The 16,349-nt window shown below is 38.2% G+C and overlaps 1 protein-coding gene across 2 annotated transcripts; it reads left to right on the forward strand.

Moving 5' to 3' along the window:
- The first annotated feature begins 511 nt into the window (after positions 1-511).
- LOC113509705 (cathepsin L) lies at positions 512-13,429 on the forward strand. Of its 2 annotated transcripts, none has more exons than XM_026893104.3 (7): positions 512-670; positions 2,557-2,679; positions 5,053-5,255; positions 7,028-7,190; positions 11,146-11,351; positions 11,837-12,035; positions 12,511-13,429. In XM_026893104.3, the coding sequence occupies exons 2-7, from the start codon at positions 2,575-2,577 to the stop codon at positions 12,670-12,672; spliced, it is 1,038 nt and encodes a 345-aa protein (XP_026748905.2). In that variant the 5' UTR covers positions 512-670; positions 2,557-2,574; the 3' UTR covers positions 12,673-13,429. The 2 variants fall into 2 exon arrangements, with proteins under 2 accessions (XP_026748905.2, XP_026748906.2); XM_026893105.3 differs by having other exon boundaries at positions 528-670; positions 2,562-2,679.
- Positions 13,430-16,349: the final 2,920 nt, after the last annotated feature.

Consider the following 16,349-nt stretch of genomic DNA (forward strand, 5'->3'; position numbering starts at 1 on the left):
TGGTGTCAATAGGATCTGAATAGGAACACAACTAGTTTTGAACAATTGAAGCTGAATGAAAAAAAAAATATGTTTTTAATTTTGTCTATATAAAAGCTTTTAATTCGGAACTGTTTACAAATTTTGAATAATAGATGATGATATCTATTATTCATTGCTGCTTTTCGTCCACTTTTTGCTAATTATATTTGCTTAAAAAGAAAAGAGGCAACTATATGATTAATAGTTTTTATTTCATAATTCTTTTATGTAATTCTATGTTCTTAGATTTCTTTCTCATAGTTAAGAAACCATTTTTAAATTTGGACCGCCCTACGATTTTTCCTATTCACCCCATTATTGTTCCAGGTCACCCCCCATTTCTAGCATGAATAGGGATGAATATGTGTTATATTTTGCTAAAAATTATCGATGATATATATATATACACTACAACATCGATAAATTTTCGTATGAAGTTCGACTTTGTACCTATTGACCCCATTTTGACGTACTTTGATTGAGTAGGATGCGCTGCCCTAGTATAAGTACTTCCGACGAAGCTGAACAAAATCACAAACAAATTGTCAGTCGTGTGTAGTGGTCGTGTTGTTTTCTATATAATATTATAATTGGTTAATAATACGCTATTCAAACTATCATTACTTTTTCTAATAATTTTATTTACGAGGTGAGTACATTTTTAAATTTTTTTCGGTTCATTTTGAGAACATACCAAATATCCTCCTGTGTAATGTTATTAGATACCAAGAAAGGACATTAGGAACATCATAGTACCTTTGCTTTGTTTTGTCTCACGCAATAGTTACTTAAAGAAACACTGCGCAAATAAAAACTATACAGACAGTTATTTGTTACTTAATTTACTCAATAACTGAGACGATTTACATTACAATTACACAGTACAATCAAAATAAATTGCGAAATTTATGGGCGGATTCATATAATATTATAAATAATTATGGTTTATTTCTATAGATGTAAATATTATTAATAAAAAAATTACCGATTTTTATTATTTTTAACTTTTGTGTAGCAGAACTAAATAAAAGACTTCAAATAAGCGTGGTAATTTTTTGTTCTCTTTGGGAGATACAATATCTGTGTAATATAAAAACACAAAGACATTAAATATTTGTAACGGTCTTTTTCCATCGGGGTACTTTATAGTATAAAAAATACCAGGTAGAATATGAAAGGTGAATCATTCTTCGCCTATTATACTATACACGTGTTTATTCCATATAAACAATAAAAACAGGTACCCAAACTAGCTTCTAAACTTGAATGTTCATTTTTGCCGTGTCATTTTATGTTACTTCCCTTTACACTTATTTCAAACGAATATATTACCGATTTATTCCCCTTACTAATAGGTAGTTTAAATATTATCTAGTAGATTAATCAGCTATCAATCAAATTCTCTAAGTTTTTAATATTATTGTTACAGCACAAAACACTGTATAGATTAGGTAGGTAGGTAGTTATAGATGATGTAATCGGTAATGGACTCATTCATTGCCTACATCTAGATACTGGATTTACTGATTTCTATCAGGAAACAGTATTAAAGTTAACGAGTGCATTATACTAAGTCTACATAAAGTTTATAGAAACTGCTAAGTAAACACTTCCCCCCTCTCTTTCTACCTTTATCTCAACTGTATTGAGAGTCGTCATTGTTATTAACTACCTACTCTATACGTCTGTGTTTTTTCTTGGTTGCTTTGTTTGATAAACAGTGGTAGCGTGTTATTTTATTAAACTCGGTATGTTAGGTACCTACTTGGTACCTTATGACGTTAATTAATAGCATAAATTAACTAGCTAAATTATTCATTAAGTGATTATTATTAATTATTGTTATTGCGCAAGGAGTTAAGTATTATTAACATATTTGCCAAGTTAGCAATATAGTAAGTGTTTTTCTTTTTATATAAATGATAATGGAATGGTAACTCCGCCTGTGCTATCGGTATACGCTGGCGGGGTACCAGTGGTAGATGATTAGAGAGGATGAGCACAGGTCAGTCAGCCCATCGTGATGAACTCCACAAGAATTAACCACGTTGGTTTGGGGGTAAGAGATTATTAGTAATAGGTTTTAACGGCCCCATTGTTAACAATATAGTCGACCGAGTCGAGTAGAGGTCGACCTCCACGTGGTTCCCCCTTGGAACCATCGTGGCTACTTGTTGTTGAATTCGTCACGATGCTAACTGACCTACTTCATCCTCACCTATCATCACTCACTGGTGCCCCGCCGGTGTATACCGATAGCGCAGGCGGAGTTATTATTCCATTATAACCTATTAAAAAAAACCACGATGGTTTCCAGGGAAACCGCGTGGAGGTCGACCTGACAGGTTATATTGTTAACAATGGGGCTTTTAAGACCCCATTACTAACAATCTTTTCCCCCCTATAGAAAGTGTTAGGTTAGGTATTTTTAGTAACCATAAAAGTTATAGCAGTTTATAACTGACGGAGGTCAGTTATAAACCGTTTTGGATTTTTTTTTTGTACTTATTAACTTGGTTTGTGCCCTGCGACCAGAACAGAGAGGCAACAACAATGAGAAACATCGCGGTGGTGCTGTGCGCGGTGGTGGCGGCCGCGGCGGCCGTCGGTGCCGTCTCCTTCTTCGATCTAGTCAAGGAGGAGTGGAATGCTTATAAGGTAAGTGAATTATGTTTATCCAACGAACAAAACACTAACAAATTAACCATGTCGCAGTATTCACAGATCATAATTAGGTAGCAAGTAGATCAAAAATAAAAATCTATTTTTATTCTTGTGCACCTCTCGTTCAGCGTTCTGGAAAATTGATAATCTTAACCAATTTGACTTCTATTATTTTAAAAACCAGAAATTGCATCTGCATCCATCTGGATGGTTATATTACATTTTTTACATTTAGGTACGTAACTAATATGCTACCTAGCTATAGTTTTTCTACCCTAAAACAGTTGTGTTTGCATGGCTGTGTTTCGGTTTGAAGGGTGGGATATGGCGTGAATTTACTGGGTACGGAGGAATAACACCTGAGTCCTCAGGAATGGCAACGCATGGGGGGTATCATGGGTGAAACAGTATACTTTGTTATGTCCATGGTACTGCTCATGTCTATAGGCGACGGTTACCACTTTCCATCAGGTGGGCCGTCAGCTTGTTTGACATTCTAAGTTGTATAAAAAAAAAAATCTAGAGAACAACAGTAAAATTTAGGCCAGATGTAAAGATATATATACACTTATATCTGGCTTTACAGCTTGTCATGATACATATATTCCGTATTGTTGTTAAATGTTTTGTTGGAAAGCAGTTTTGTGCATTTAATAAACAAATAAACATTTTTGTCTTACAATAAATGTTGATATACTTACATTTAAGTATATAAATGAGACCAAGCAAACGCGTCTTAATTTGTTTGATTTTGTACAGAAAATGAACTTTATTTAGTGGTTGTTTAAAAAGATAGAACGGTACAGAAACCTGGCCACATACATAACCATTCAATAAACGAGGAAAAACATAATTACACTTAATTAATAATGAAAGTATAATACGGGTAAATTAAATTAATAATACAAATGTTGAAATAGCGTGTAATGTTATCGAGTGACAGTAAATACTGTGTTATGTGTGTATACTAGGTGAGATGACAAAGACCTGCATAGAATTCATAGATGTATTGACAGATACATTCACGTTGTTTACACAGATCAGATGGAATAATGTTATAAAAAAAATATATCGTATTTTTCAAATTAATTTATATTCAATAATAAATTGATGCTTCTTTTTTTTCCGAAGCAAAATTTCATGTTAAAATTACACAATACATACTGTTTTAAAATGTTAAAATATTGTTCCTTTTAATATTGTTGACTTTTATAGTACGTTTTATGATGAACAAAATGTTAAGCTTCATTTACTGGACCGATTTCAAACAAAATGAACAAAAAACACGAAGTTAAGTCCGAAAAATCGGAATTTCATTTCATGGTAGATTACCTGATTTATATTCCGAGCATATTTTCACGAGGTATTACTTGAACGCGTTTCCTTCCGCGAGTCACCGGCTAGTGGCGAGGATGTCATGCGGAACGTGTTCGATCAAGGCCAATACTATTTACGTGATTTATTTTATATCCACCTATCTTCTCGCAATGTATACACCACTTTCATTCCTAGTGAGATATTAAAATTATAAATATATTTAAATGCATTAAACTGCGGGAGTCGTGAATTCGAATGGCTTCATTATATTCTAACTTAGCACATAGTATGCTTTATCAACTAATACGAGTGAAGCCGCGGGATATTGCTAGTTTCAAACATAAGGGCGGCTGGCTTTAAACTGGAGAAAATTATTCAAATAACAGCTATATCTTAGTTATTCAGGCAATTTGTCTGGTTTCTGTTTAACTAGTTCTAATGACCAAATTTTATATGGCCCACCTGATGGAAAACAATAATATTACCTATGGGCATGGGCGTCACAGACTGTACTTTATGATTTACCAGAGGGAGACTTTGTACAAAAGTCGATTGCTTCGGTACCTCTGTCCCATTCGTGTTTCAACCGTGAAGCAGTTGTGTTTGCATGGCTGTGTTTCGGTTTGAAGGGTGGGATATGGCGTGAATTTACAGGGTACAGAGGAATAACACCTGAGTCCTCAGGAATGGCAACGCATGTGGGGCATCATGGGCGAAACAGTATACTCTGTTATGTCCATGGTCCTGCTTATGTCTATAGGCGACGGTTACCACTTTCCATCAGGTGGGCCGTCAGATTGTTTGCCATTCTAAGTTGTGTAAAAAAAAAAAAGATGTCCATTTATTCCGCTATATGGTGCTGCCGGTAACGGATTGAATGGACATCATAATGTACAATCTGTGACGTCCATACTAGCCTTCACGTGTTGTCAAACCCGAATTCTAAGGTATTGCCTACCCTTCAAACCGAAGCATGTGACTGCAGCCGTATGAGTAGCGCCTACCGGCCTTGCCCTGTCCTGTACTGACGTGGTGGTATTGTTCACACAGATGGCGCACAAGAAGCACTTCGACAGTGAGGTGGAGGACAAGTTTCGCATGAAGATCTACGCGGAGAACAAGCACAAGATCGCGAAGCACAACCAGCGCTACGAGCAGGGGCTGGTGTCGTACCGGCTCGAGCAGAACAAGTACGGCGACATGCTGCACCACGAGTTCGTGCACACCATGAACGGCTTCAACAGGACGGCCAAGTGAGTACACAAGCACACCTCAACTACATTTGAGTTCTGTTAAATTTTACATGTGTTTTACATGAGTTATTGGAACTTTACCTAATTGGTATTGTTCATGACGGCATCAATCGTTATTCTATTTCTATATATTAATATAATATTTTATTATTGTCACGTGTAGGTTTTTTGTTTTTTTTTTTGATGGGTGAAAATGGTATGGTAACCCCGCCTGCGCTAACGGGATACGCTGACGGAGCACCAGTGAAGGGTGATAGGTGAGAATGAAAACAGCCCAGTTAGCCCATCATGATGAATTCATCAGGAATTAACCATGATAGTTTCCAGGGGGGATCGCGAGAAGGTCGACCTAGTTGGGTATATTGCTAGCAATGGGATTCTGTCTCCATTACTAACAATCCCTTTCCCCCCTAGCTTGTCACGTGTAGGTATCTGTATGCAGCGACATGCAATATTGATATTAAAGCATGACGCATTGTTGACATTGTTGTGTTGTTACATTGCATCGTAATTATACAGATTACGTAGTACTGTGGTCAGTGTACGGGTCGCGGTCACATGATCTCGCACCAGACCTGTTTATCTCCAGGCCGTATCGTCCTCTGCGATGACATGTTAACCCACATTATTATATCACATTGCATATCACAGTGTACTATTTAATAATACAATAGTTATGCAATAGAATAGAATAACATAGAAATTGTCTTTATTTAAACAGATCTTATTTTCAATGGACTTAAAAAGGAGGTTTTTTATATATATATATTATACAACTTAGAATGGCAAACAAGCTGACGGTCCACCTGATGGAAAGTGGTAACCGTCGCCTATAGACATGAGCAGTACTATGGACATAACAGAGTATACTGTTTAGCCCATGATACCCCCCATGCGTTGTCATTCCTGAGGACTCAGGTGTTATTCCTCTGTACCCAGTAAATTCACTCCATATCCCACCCTTCATACCGAAACACAGCCATGCAAACACAGCTGCTTTACGGTTGAAACATGAATGGGACAGAGGTACCCAAGCAATCGACTTTTGTACAAAGTCTCCCTCTGGTTCTATATTGGATTATATGTATTTTTATTGTTTGTCACCTCATAACTCCGTCAGTTGTAAACCGATTTGGAAAATTATTTCTTTATCTGAAAGGATATGCTTATAAATTCGTTCTAAAGAAATTTTACAGTAGAGTAATTGTTAACGCTGTATCTGTGGTATGTCTTTGTTGTAACGTAGATATAAAAAAAATCATTGTCGTGTCAAACATGGCGTAAAATATATACGGAAAATTATATCGGAAAATCGCCATTTTTTAATATTATACCATCCTGGGATTAAAGAGTAATGCTAAACATAAAATTAAACAATAAACATAAATATGTACATAATTCACAAATCATGACTATAGTTATTCCTTTGTTTACATTTTAATTAGCTTTTATTAAAACAGACATAGTAGATATCTTTTTTTTTAATATTTTAAACTTGATTAATCGAAGCGTTATTGATCTGCGAACAATAGTTCTCATTATTGATATAGTGTGGAAGTTTACACGCTTTGTCCGGTATTCCGTTGATAGGTCGGAATTAACCACGACGGTTTCCAGGGGGAACCGCGTGGAGGTCGACCTGACAGGGTGTATTGCTAGCAATGGGACTAGGGAAGTCTATATTACTAACAACTCCCCTACTATTAGATATTGTACACAATACAGTGGCAGCGTACAGGGCAACGTGTATAATGTAGTTGGTTTTGATGCAGGCACAACAAGCAGCTGTACAGCAAGGGGCGCGAGTGGCGCGGCGCCACGTTCATCTCGCCGGCGCACGTGACCGTGCCCGACCACGTGGACTGGCGCAAGAAGGGCGCCGTCACCGACGTCAAGGACCAGGGCAAGTGCGGCTCCTGCTGGTCCTTCAGCACGGTCAGTACAACGCCATCCATGATTGTCACAACTACAGAAACGAGTCACGTCTGCACATGACAATGTGTGCGTGTGTGTAATTAGGAAAAGTGCACACCTTTTACCTTTCGTGTAATGTGAATTGAGCTGTAACGTTATCCCTCTTTTGACTGTGTGGTCCCAGCATAGAATACCACTACCCCTTCCTTTCCCATGGGTGTCGTAAAAGGTGGTTGGGTTTTTTTTTGTTTCTTTTTTTTTAATGTATACACAACAGGTTACAATCAATAACATTACAGACAGTATATAAAGATAATAGTTTGAACTAGATTGAGACCCAGACAGGTGTACACACAGCACGGTTAAAGCAGTCGGCAAACAGTGTTAAATTATAAAGTTATATAAAGAAAGCATATGAATTTGGTAAATAACAGTGAAGTACATGCAAACAATAAAAATACATAAAGATATGGAAATGTTTTGCCAATAGTTGCCACGATTAGCAGGCGTATTGGCAACCACAGTCAGACTTTAAAGATGTTTTAAGAGCGACGCTGCTGTCCATCCCTCGCCCTCTGTCAGTCGCCTTTTACGACACCCATGGAAAAGGAAGGGATGGCCTATTCTATGCCGGGGCCACACGGTTATATTTTCATTGGATTCTTTAAAATAAAATAAGTAAAATGATTGGTAACGTATTGTACACAATATTTACACTTTACGCCGATATTTATTTACTGTGCACGAGTGACGAGAGTCTAATGTTGATAACGTACCGATACGGCGGCTACGTACGCTTTGAAAGACAAAAGCTGACCTGTTTGACACGACGTGACCTGATAGCGCACCAGAAAACGGTTTGTTTTTGAATAGCCGTGACAATAACACTACACTAGTATTTTTTTAAATGCGTTGATAATTGTATGGTAACTCACCTACGCTATCGGTATACACTGGCGGGGCACCAGTGATAGATGACTGATGAGGATAAAAGCAGGTCAGTTTGCCCATCCTGACGAATTCAACTAGAATTAGACACGATAGTTTCCAGAGGGAACCGAGTGGAAGTCGAACTAACAAGGTGTATTGCTAGTAATGGGGCTATTTGACCCCATTACTAACAATACTTCCCCCTAGATCAGTGGCGTAGCTAGGTAACCAAAGGCTCTGGGTCAAAACGTAAACTAATCTAAGAATACAGGGGAGTTCCCCGCAAGTTTCAAAGATGTTCGAGACTTGTTGCAAATTCTCCTGTGTTTTTTCAATTAAGTTGCCATTATTAAAGTCACGTTCCTGGAATCTGGTTTATTTATATTCCGAATCTGGGAGACATTTTCACTAGTTTCTAGTTTGTAAATCAGAGTCCGAGGGGCCCCTGAGTTTGGGGGCTTCGTGGCACTGCCCTGTCTAGCCCTCCATTAGATTATAACCCACATCATTTGTTCTTACCTAACATTATTATTATACTGAGACCGTGCACAGTAGGGGCCTACAGAGTGTATTGTGTTTTGCACTAGCTCTCTCCATACATGGTTTTTTTTATTGATTATGGAATGGTAACCCCGCCTGCGCTATTGGTATACACCGGCGGGGCACCAGTGAGGGATGATAGATGAGGGTGAAGCAGGTCAGTTAGCCCATCGTGACAAATTAAACCAATCACGATGGTTTCCAGGGGGAACCGCGAGGAGATCGACCTGATAGGGTTTATTGCTAGAAATGGGGTTGCTAATTCCTATTACTAACAATCCCTCCCCAAATACATGTTGTTCCAATTATTTTACTATTAATAAACAATGTTATAGTCATGGGAAGTAAAAAGAAATGTTAAAAAAAAAAAACCAAGTAACATGAAAATTGTTAATTCATAAAATACAAATTAAATTCAATATTCATTTCATATTAAGTGGTAAGAAATATAATAATTTGATTAAAACATTAATTAATATATAAGTAATAACAATTACAGTGGAAAACGTCATTATTGTAGATGATTCACTTTAGGTTCTATTGTATTCATAATTAAATTATCATTATCATTATGTGATATTATCATGAACTTGTTTTACCAAATTATAATTAATCACCATGTAATGAGGGGCAGGTGCTATGACTCACGGCGAACTGTTCCGCCTCCATCGCACAGATGTCGGTTCTATGTTACTCATATTTTATTGCAGGCTGTTGTAATTGCAAATATTTATTGGGACAATCATATTTCTAGAAAACGATGACTCAGACGTGCCGCACAGTTGTGACTGTTATTGTAAATGTTTTGAAAGAAACCTTTGGAACATTGATGTTGTTATCACACAATAGATACGTATTCCTGTAAAGATATTTTTTTTTTTTTTCAATAATTTGGCACCCGAGTAAGTAGGTAGACTGTCCTAAAATGAAAATGAAGTATTTGTAGTAAGTAGTTTTGTGACCAACGTAGGTAGTAAAAGTGAAATTAATGTAAAATTTACAGTAAAATACCAAAGTACATAACAGAAATAAAAATTACTTAAAATTCTGCGAAAGTAGATAGATAGATAAATACTCTTTATTGTTTCCTCCAAAAGACTACAATAGTAAACTTATTATAAATACAAACAATTACAAGAAATAATCACAATGAGAAAACAATGGGCGACCTTATCGCTGAGAGCGATCTCTTCCAGGCAACCTTTGGATAGAGAGGAGTGATTATAAACAGTTTGGTGGGAGGCACGATGAAAAATTTTGTTAGTTCTAAATATGGGAGATGTGATACATATAATAATATAAAGTAGAGACAAAATAATGGCACTGTAAGATCTATTGTAGTAAAACTAATTTATATTGTATTAATATTCTGTAAATGATTGTTTGTTGCCATAAATAAATAAATAAAAAAAAAATAAAGACTCATAGCTAACACGTGATCTTTGAACACAACTTTACGGTCAAATGCCCGCTATATCATATCAGCCTTTAATTGTCCACTGTTGAACATCAGCCTCCCCCTTTGGGGTTTTGCCGGTAGTTGCCACGCTTGGCAGGCGAATTCACAACTGCAGTTTGACTTTGGAGATGTTTTAAAAGGGACGCTGTTGCCCATCCCTCGCTTTCTTTCACTCAGTCGCGTCTTACGACACCCACGGGAATTCTATTCCTATTCTATGCTGGGAGCGACACTGCGATATACACAACACATACAATTATAATACTGTTTAACCGCGATATAATATAAATAACAAATAGAGGAAATATTATTGTATGTTTAAACTTATCAGCAGCTCCAAATTCACGAGAATCTCTTTGTCTGTTATTATAATAAATGCGGTAGGCAAACGGTGTTATCTTAGTTTGTAAACATTCATGGACAGCCGCTGGACTGTGCACTGTACCGAACATAACTTACAATATAAATACATTATTATATGCACAGAATGCCTACTGTGTTATGTACGTACCATAGGAATAAACCCCTTTTTACATAAATTCTTTTGTACATTGTAGCGCGTTCCATTGTTCCATTTGCATCCATAAATAAAAAGAAATTCCAAATATATACGTAGGGAGACTTTGTACAAAAGTCGATTGCTTGCGTATCTCTGTCCCATTCGTGTTTCAACTGTGAAGCAGTTGCGTTTACATTGCTGTGTTTCGGTTTGAAGGGTGGGATATGGCGTGAATTTACAGGGTATAGAGGAATAACACCTGAGTCCTCAGGAATGGCAACGCATGGGGGGTATCATGTCATATCATCGAAACAGTATACTCTGTTACATTCATGGTACTGCTCACGTCTATAGGCGACGGTTACCACTTTCCATCAGGTGGGCCGTCAGCTTGTTTGCCATTCTAAGTTGTATAAAAAAATGTATAATAGACATATATAAGCATATACAGCCATTAACAGAAAATGGTGAATTTTATTCAATCTTTTTTACTTGTACTTAATGCCCCTTTTATTCAGTAAAAAGTAATGATGTTTCATTATGTTCAGACTGGCGCGCTTGAGGGGCAGCACTTCCGTCAGACCGGCTACCTGGTGTCGCTGTCGGAGCAGAACCTGATCGACTGCTCGGCAGCGTACGGCAATAACGGCTGCAACGGCGGCCTCATGGACAACGCCTTCAAGTACATCAAGGACAACGGCGGCATCGACACTGAGAAGTCCTACCCCTACGAGGCAGTTGACGACAAGTGCCGGTGAGCTCACCTCGTGTTTATCTCTGTAGAGTTTTATACCTGTCACCCACAATCCACCAATTTGTGATTTCAACATGGTACACTTTGTTATTTCTATCACTGATTATCCTCTGTACAACATTGACCACAAGGAAAACGATCCCGCCTGAAGCACCTGCGTGCAGCGACTTCCTACACGCAACAATTTCATTTCCATGAAGGTTGCTGCTCCGTTTACCTACTGGAGCTTTCGCAACAATTTTTATATTTGACTCATAATCATGTCAAAGAAAAATAATCGTTATTTTCTAAGGTTAAAGATCAGAATTACAGCTACCTTCTGTTAAAATGACTCGCTAATGTGATTAAATGTAAATGAATCGCGTGTTCGCGGTAAAGTTTGTTCATTTGACAAGATGTTATTGGCTGACGTTACCATGAAGTAAGCTTGTCACCTCTTAGTAACGTCACGATATCTAAAAACTTTTTACTTTGTGCCGGGGCAGATACAACCCTAGGAACTCTGGCGCAGAGGATGTGGGCTTCGTGGACGTGCCGCAGGGCGATGAACAGAAGCTGATGGAGGCAGTGGCGACCGTGGGCCCGGTGTCCGTCGCCATCGATGCCTCGCAGGAGAGCTTCCAGTTCTACTCCACCGGCGTCTACTACGACGACAACTGCTCCTCCGAGAACCTTGATCACGGGGTAAATTCACCGTTTATTTATATACACTTTAAAACATCAAATACAGAATATATATATAGAGTCAACATGGTGATATTTAGGATAAGTCGATTGCTTGAGTACCTCTGTCCCATTCGTGTTTCAACCGTGAAGCAGTTGTGTTTGCATAGCTGTGTTTCGGTTTAAAGGGTGGGATATGGCGTGAATTTACTGAGTACAGAGGAATAACATTTGAGTTCTCAGGAATGGCAACGCATGGGAGGTATCATGGGCGAAACAGTATACTCTGTTATGTCCATGGTACTGCTCATGTCTATAGGCGACGGTTACCACTTTCCATCAGGTGGACCGTCAGCTTGTTTGCCATTCTAAGTTGCATAAAAAAAATACCTCCTCAATATTATCAAGTTTTATTCAAAATGGGTTTACTGGCGAAGATTGCAACTGTAAAAGAATGTCCATTGCTGCGTATTCATGAATGCAATAAAACGTACAGGTGCTAGTGGTGGGCTACGGCACGGACGAGACCGGCGGCGACTACTGGCTGGTGAAGAACTCGTGGGGCCGCACGTGGGGCGAGCTCGGCTACATCAAGATGGCGCGCAACCGCAACAACCACTGCGGCATCGCCTCCTCCGCCTCCTACCCGCTCGTCTAGACCTCTAGACCCACCACTCGACAGCCATCCTTCACGGGAACCCTGCGTACCATGGGTAGCAACCCATAGTGGTCCACGCTTCAATTTCAATTATGTCAGGAACATTACACATTAGTTTTTTGTTTATGTTGTGTAAATAATATAATTGTACAAGTACGTTTCCAATTGTTGAGAGTTTAAACACACGAACATTAGCTTTAAGTATATTTTTTATATGAGTAGTGAAAAGTAATCTCAGTTGTTCACTAGAATTTCATGTTATATTCGTAAGATATTAATTGACAGTCTCTCTCTTTGACTGTTTGTTGAATAAAGTGTAATAATTCAGTGATAGGGGGCACTGGTCGTATAAATAAAATGCGTGAACTTCTAAGTGGATAAAAATATTAAAACTATGACGACATTCCTACGGTCCAAAGACTAGATTCCTACTGCCATTTTGTATTGCTTGCTAGGTAGTTGCAGCGGCTTGTCTTGTGCAAACGAGCGTCGCTCTTTACATTTTTTTATATGATAACCGTCGTCGGTGATTGTGAGCTAATATTTTTGCCATAAATTGAGAACAATCTCATTCTCATTGATGTTACTGTTTTTTTTATATTGGACTTATGTTTATCTATTTAGTTAAGGTCATAGTAAAATAGACAAGTTCAGTATGTTATGTTTTATATCCTTCAACGTGTGATATGTTTAGATGATTAATTTAGTGTACTGTAAGCATTTAATATAATATAATAAAAAGTATTTTTATATAAGAGTTGCTCTTGTCATTCATCCATTCTTATTTATTTATTACCTATAATCATACAATACAATCCACAGCTCTTCTTGGTATTATGAATACTTACTTGCTTAATAAATAACATATTAAAGATTGTAAAATCCGTAATTGGCTGTGAGTATTAGAAATAATATTACAATAAGAGCTGTGGATTTTGTAATAAATAAAATTCTTCGTATTTATGATATTGAGATTCCATTAAAGTTATCTAAATTGGTTGTCTGGTGGTAGAGAATGTCATCAGGCATTAAGACATTTAAGTACCCTGTAGACATGTTCTTATTTGTGCATAAGTATATATAAATATTTTTGAGATTGAGAATCCCATTGCTAGCAATATACCCAACCTGGTCGACCCCCTCGCGGTTCTCCCTGAAAACTATCATGGTTAATTCCTGATGAATTCATCATGATGGGCTAACTGGCCTGTTTTCATTCTCATCTATCACCCTTCACTGGTGCTCCGCCAGCGTATCCCGTTAGCGCTGGCGGGGTTACCATACCATTTTCACCCATCAAAAAAATATTGGTACTCATCTTTATTCATGACTGCCTCTTTAAAGTCTGTTAAAAATAGAATTTCATTAATGTCGGGAAATGATTAACCCTGTTATACTGAGGGGAAAGGGACTGTTATTAATGAAGTATAGCAACCCCATTGCTATGCCCTATCAGATCGGCCTCAACGCTGTTCCCCTGGAAACCATCGTAGTTGATATTTGTAAAATTCGTCATGATGCGTCGACTGATCTGCTACCATCTCTCACTGGTGCCCCGCCAGCGTGTACCGATAGCGCAGGCGAGGTTGCCATACCATTGCCACCCTTTAAAAAACCCTGTTATACGTCCTAATTATAACTGATCGAGCACGTGAATACGCGATGACACGAGACGAATGACGAGGGCAGCAGGTCGCAGGGTCACCGGCGGCGGGCGCTAATCGCTCGCTCGCCACGTCCAATTACAATGCGAACTACTTACTACGCCGTAACCGACAATCGCATATTAATTGGTTTGTTGACCTGATATGATTTATGACGCACATGACTCCATTGTAGGAGAGCTCTCCGAAATACTCCGAATGACTGAAGAAGAGAACGTTACACTCCAGGGATTTTTGCTAATGGAAATTAGTAGTCCCAATGCTAGCAATATACCTTGGTAGGTTGAACTCTTCACGGTCATCCCTTGAAACCATCATGCAGAGTATTCCGATGGCGTAGGCGGGGTGACCATCCCATTTTTATAAAAAAAAAAAAACTACTGACCTACCTTTTCATCCTCACCTATAATCTCTCTCCTCTCTTCTCGCCTCTTTGAAGTCTGTTAAAAATCGAATTTCATTCATATTGGGAAATTAACCCTGTTATACTGAGGGGAAAAGAATTGGTAGTAATGAAGTATAGCAACCCCATTGCTATGCCCTATCAGATCAGCCTCCACGCTGTTCCCCCTGGAGACCATCGTAGTTGATATTTGTAAAATTCAACTGAATTCAACAAAAAAAAACTACAGTAGGTTAAAAAAACCTTAATCTCATTAGTATGGAAGACATAATGAAAGAGATGTGTATGCAAGACGTAGTTGATGAACGAAATTATGATAGATACTTAATAATACAGGTACAAATTTGTTAAATAATGCAATTCCCCTTCCACTAGCACCGACTCTGCTCAACGGTGTCACGAGCCAGTATCCGGACTTGGATATATTGACTTGTAAACTTGTCGAGGTTCGTAGAACAGCAATACATTATTTATAAACTGTCCAATAAATGTCCAAGGGGGGAAAGGAATTTGTTAGTAATGGAGACTGCGAATCCTATTGCTAGCAATATACCCAACCAGGTCGACCTCCTCGCGGTTCTCCCTGGAAACTATCATGGTTGATTCCTGATGAATTCATCATGATGGGCTAACTGGCCTGTTTTCATTCTCATCTATCACCCTTCACTGGTGCTCCGCCAGCGTATCCCGTTAGCGCAGGCGGAGTTACCATACCACTTCCACCAATCAAAAAAAAATGTCCAAAAAATAGTACATATATATTTTTTTATTTTGATTCCTAAGAGAGCGAATTTGGAAACTATCAAGCTCCCTTAGTTGGGAAATGTAAAGAAATATGTATAAAATATCAATTAAAGAATATATGTATTAAAATTAAATAATAATTAGGTACATGAGTAAGAATATATTTTGGGGGCGAACAGTTTAGAGTTCACGAGGCGTCACCCTCGCGTGGCTCGTCTACTGATAGTGAGAAGAATGATACTTATTGACGTGGGATTGTTTTAATTTAATATGCTTACAATTTATACCAGATTTTTATAATAAAAACCAGAGGGAGACTTTGTACAAAAGTCGATTGCTACCTACCTCTGTACCATTCGTGTTTCTACCGTAAAGCAGTTGTTTGCATGGCTGTGATTTCGGTTTGAAGGTTGGGATATGGCGTGAATTTACTGGGTACAGAGGAATAACACCAGAGTCCTCAGGAATGGCAACGCATGGGGGGTATCATGGGCTAAACAGTATACTCTGTTATGTCCATGGTACTGCTCATGTGTATAGGCGACGGTTACCACTTTCCATCAGGTGGGCCGTTAGCTTGTTTGCCATTCTAAGTTGTATAAAAAAAAAACAATAAAAATAAAATTAGTACATGGGAGGATAAAATGATAGTTATTAACAGGAAAAATTGAATGATTATCGACCAAATTAAAAATAATTATAAATTATTTGCTCGACACTTGTGCACATTCGCCTAATAGTCCGCGGCGCAAGTTCGCCGACCGACCGTAGCAGTTACATTCAAATCCTCTCGCGAATTTTATGCCGTCCCCGATGATCCGCTGAACTCTATGACACTACCCCAAGCCCCTGAAAGAACCGAGAAT

The sequence above is a fragment of the Galleria mellonella genome, unplaced genomic scaffold, assembly GCF_026898425.1.
Source record: "Galleria mellonella isolate WM207_F2 unplaced genomic scaffold, CSIRO_AGI_GalMel_v1 utg54, whole genome shotgun sequence".
NCBI lineage: Eukaryota > Metazoa > Arthropoda > Insecta > Lepidoptera > Pyralidae > Galleria > Galleria mellonella.